Below are 3869 nucleotides of genomic sequence, written 5' to 3'. Positions count from 1 at the left end.
AAAAAAAAAAAAAAAGATTATCATAGATACAACAATGTCAGCCAGGCCATGACCTTGGACATGGCTCAACTTATTTTTTTTTCTTTTTTCTTTTTTCTTTTCTTTCTTTCTTTCTTTCTTTCTTTCTTTTTTTTTTGGTTTTTCGAGACAGGGTTTCTCTGTGTAGCCCTGGATGGCCTTGAACTCCGAAATCTGCCTGCCTCTGCCTCCCAAGTGCTGGGATTAAAGGTGTGCGCCACCAAGCCCGGCTGGCTCCAACTCTTTTTCATTTTGAACTGGAAAAGGTCTGTGACTGACTTCTGTGTGGCCATACCTCTCATTACATTAGTTTCCCCTTTTCAACTAACTTGTAAGTCTGAGGTGGAGAAAATTCCGTTTTTCATTTCATGATTGCTAATTACGCCTTAAATGCAAATTTCAGAGTTGCGAATTAATTGCATATAAGGTATCAACTGAATATTAAGAAATTTAAATTCCCAATGCACTAATAATTCACATTCTGGATTCCTTCAGAAATATTACAGTGCCATGCATGTTGTGTACCTCAATGTAAATTGAGTTTGATCATGGGCAATCCTAGTGGCCATGGGCAAGCCTAGTAGTGATTGGATAAGCCTAGTAGTGAGAGCCACTGGGTCCCCTTGTATTTCTCTCTTCAAATTTTCCATTGCCTTTTTCATGGTTGCTGCATCTCTGCTCCATCTCCTGCCAGATCTCTGTTACATATTGCCCCACTTTCCTCTAAGCTATCTTCTTAACATTCTGTATTTGATATTCCATCACCCTATTCAAAAACTTGAGTCATTTCCACCCCAAAAACTAAGGAGATGGGGGAGGGGGTGAGCCTATTGTGGTGGGCAGGGAGGGGGATTAACTGCAAACTTATGATACTGTGTCACTGTGATTTTACACAAAGATTTGAAACTAGGTAGAACTTCAGCAGCGTTATGGAGATCGGCTGCAGGGAACATGCCTGCGTCCCATATGTAACTGAATGGCACCAAGAGTTAATGTGAAAAAAATTTTTAAAAACTCTTATGGAACAGAAAATGTAAGCAGGAATAATGTTTAGACTTGAGCTGACAGACTCAACTGGAAGTTTCCACACTGGTAAACAGCCACTTCATTTGCATCTCTTTTCCATAAATTGAGCTAGGTATGGTTTTAAAATGCAAAAAAAAAAAAAATAGTCTGCTAAATAAGCTGTATACCATCTCTTATTAATAAAACAGACTCATGTGGATTCATTTTTACCACTGTAGCCCTTAAGAAACAGAATTCAGTATAATTTAATCAGTAAACAACAAATTATAAAGGAAATCATTTGGTTAAAATGCCCTTGGAGTTTCTCAGAAAGAATGTCATGGCTTTCTCTAAGCACCGCCTACAAATTCTACATCTTGGTCTTACTGCAATTTATATTAAATATTCTTAAGTAGGATTAAGGAGACCATTTAAGCCAAAACAAAATTCAAGTGTACCCATGTTAACAAAATTATTCCTGGAAGAGTGAGCATTGTGTCTACCTGGCAAGGTTGCTTCATTTTAATGGCTGTGACGTGGTATCTATAACAGCACAGCTCGCAGGTCCAGGAGCCCCTCTCACTGATCCACTTTAGAAGACACAGCTGATGTGTGTACCGAACAGACCCATCACATCGGCAAGGATTTAACAACTCACCCTGGAGTGGGAAAAAGAAAAAGAAGAAGAAGAAGCAGGCCACTGTAAATAGCTGTGTTTCTGCCTCTACTTAAAAAACCCTAAGCTTGATTTCGTTTCCATCTACTGTTTACCCGGAACTATACAAGCATCAAGCTCTATCCCAGAAAACCAAATTAAATTTTTATATCTCTGATGGGAATGACAATAAAGTCTTAAAAAAAAACCTATTTCTAAGATAGTGCTTACAGTTATGACAGAAATGTTTCACTGACATACAAAATGTCTGCAAGATGTAGACCCCAATGCCCTTGGGGGAAGGCTCTGCTATTATATCTCTTTAATAACTTTTAAGTGGATGGTCAGATGCATTTCCTCTGCAGTTATTCTTAATCATTGCTAAAGGAGAAGTGCATAGCAGAAAGCAGCTCAGAGTAGCCTGCGCTTTTACTTTTTCTAAATGTAGCATCATAAATATTGACTCAAGGCGCTATTTCCTGAAAGCCTGCATATTCTTATGCAACTTCCTAACTTTCAGAGACATTAAAGCTAATGTTTTCACACACTTTGCAAGGGGGATGCATTCTCATTTCCCCTGCATGATGATTCTTGTGGAAGTTTGTATGTGACTCTAATGATGCTTATAATTTTAAAACTGCATTTCTAACAAGGCATCAAGGACATCAATTGGCTAAGATACCCTTTCTGTCCAAGTACTTCCTTTTGCAAGAACTGTAGCACCTTTCTCATTAAAAATTTGTAATAAAAAAGCCCACCCTCTTTTGGTATTGCATATTGGTATTGCATACCTCATATTGGTATTGATGTAGCATGACTTATCCCCAGCCTCATTTGTATTCCGAAACTAAGTTCTCTGGATACATTAACAGAAAAGAGACCTGGCTCGAATCTACTTATAAACTAAAATCCTTTGAGTAATTCACAAGAAACGCTTAATGATGTTACCATTATAGTGTCGAGAAGTACCTGACTTAAAAATAAGGTAGGGAGAAAAGGTATAGGTTAATTTACTTCTATATTAGTCACCAGGACACTTTATCAGCCTTCTCAGAAAGAGAACTGGAGAGGGAGGCTCAGTTGTGGGGCGTGCGCTGTCCGTGGTGCTGAAAGCTCTACCCTTGCTGGCCAGGTCCAGGACTCGCCGCCTGCAGACCTGGGGTCCCTCCGGCCTTACCTGCTCTGCGCCCTGGAAGCAGATCTTGCAAATGGGCTGATGGTGCTGGTGCTGGTGCCCCGAGCGCTGGTCGCTACCGCCGCCACTACTGCTGCTGCGGCTGCTACACACGGAGCGTGTCTCGGGCTGGTCTCCGGTGCCTCGCCGCTCGCCCTCCCCGCACGCGCCGGCCTCGGGCTCCCCCGGGCTGCCTTTCCCCGTCGCAGCCTCGGGGAGCTTCACCTCCGGAAGGCGCCTAGGACCTTCGCAGGAGTCGCCCGCCGCTGTCACCTCCTGGTCGCCGGGCAACAGAGACGGCGGCAGAGGCGGTAGAGGCTCTCCCGCGCCCTTGCGCCGAGGGGCCAGTTCTACCGGCGGCTCGCCCGACCCTACGATGCGCTCCAGAGGCGCGGGCAGCGGCGGCCGGTAGCGTGGGGAGGTGGGGACCAGGGCCGACTCTCCCGGAGGCGGGGGTGGGGGCGGCGGGGGCAGAGGTGGCTCAGCTTCGAGGCTGTTCGCCCGGCTAGACCGTTTGTTGCCCTCGTCGCTCATGGTGGAGTCGCCGCCGTCCTCCTGCCCGCCCGGTGGCGGGCCGGGCGCGGACTGCAGCCAGAGAGCGCAGAGGGAGGCTGGAGAGGGAGGAGGGAAGAGGGTGGGAAGGGGAACCGGGGCGAAGGGACTAGGAGGGCGGGACCAGGAGAGGACGCGGAGGACCGGCGCGGCGGCCGCAGAGGCGGCTGTTCAGCGGAGCCGCCGGCTCGGCTCTGATGGAGGCGGCGCCGAGTTCGGCTGCGCGTGCCAGGCGCGCGGGGGTGGGGATGGGAGGCGGGGAGGAGTGCAGAGCTGGGCAAGGAGGCTGGGAACAAGCACTGGACTGGGGGATGGGGGTAGGCAAGTCGTGCGTGAGAGAGAGGTGTGGGGTGCCGAGAGGACCCTGCTGAAACTGGGGGATCCCTGGGCCGCTTCCACTAACCCCGCCCCGTGCCGCTCACGTCGGTTCCGGGGCGGATTGCCCCTCGCAGAAGCGCGCGGTAC

At 47.8% G+C, this 3869-nt stretch overlaps 1 protein-coding gene across 2 annotated transcripts in view; it reads right to left on the bottom strand.

Annotated features, from left to right (window-relative positions):
- March11 (membrane associated ring-CH-type finger 11) overlaps positions 1-3609 on the bottom strand; it is a 105513-nt gene extending 101904 nt beyond the window's left edge. For both annotated transcript variants that reach the window (XM_021183644.2, XM_021183645.2), the window contains exons 1-2: positions 2856-3609; positions 1527-1682 (exon numbers count right to left, since the gene is read on the bottom strand). In XM_021183644.2, coding sequence (XP_021039303.1) covers positions 1527-1682; positions 2856-3386 — 687 coding nt within the window. In that variant the 5' untranslated portion in view covers positions 3387-3609. The remainder of the gene's footprint in view (positions 1-1526; positions 1683-2855) is intronic.
- Positions 3610-3869: the final 260 nt, after the last annotated feature.

The sequence above is a fragment of the Mus caroli genome, chromosome 15 (genome assembly GCF_900094665.2).
Source record: "Mus caroli chromosome 15, CAROLI_EIJ_v1.1, whole genome shotgun sequence".
Classification (NCBI taxonomy): Eukaryota; Metazoa; Chordata; class Mammalia; order Rodentia; family Muridae; genus Mus; species Mus caroli.
The sequence above is the reverse complement of the archived record's forward strand: the minus strand, read 5'-3'. Positions and strand labels throughout refer to the sequence as shown.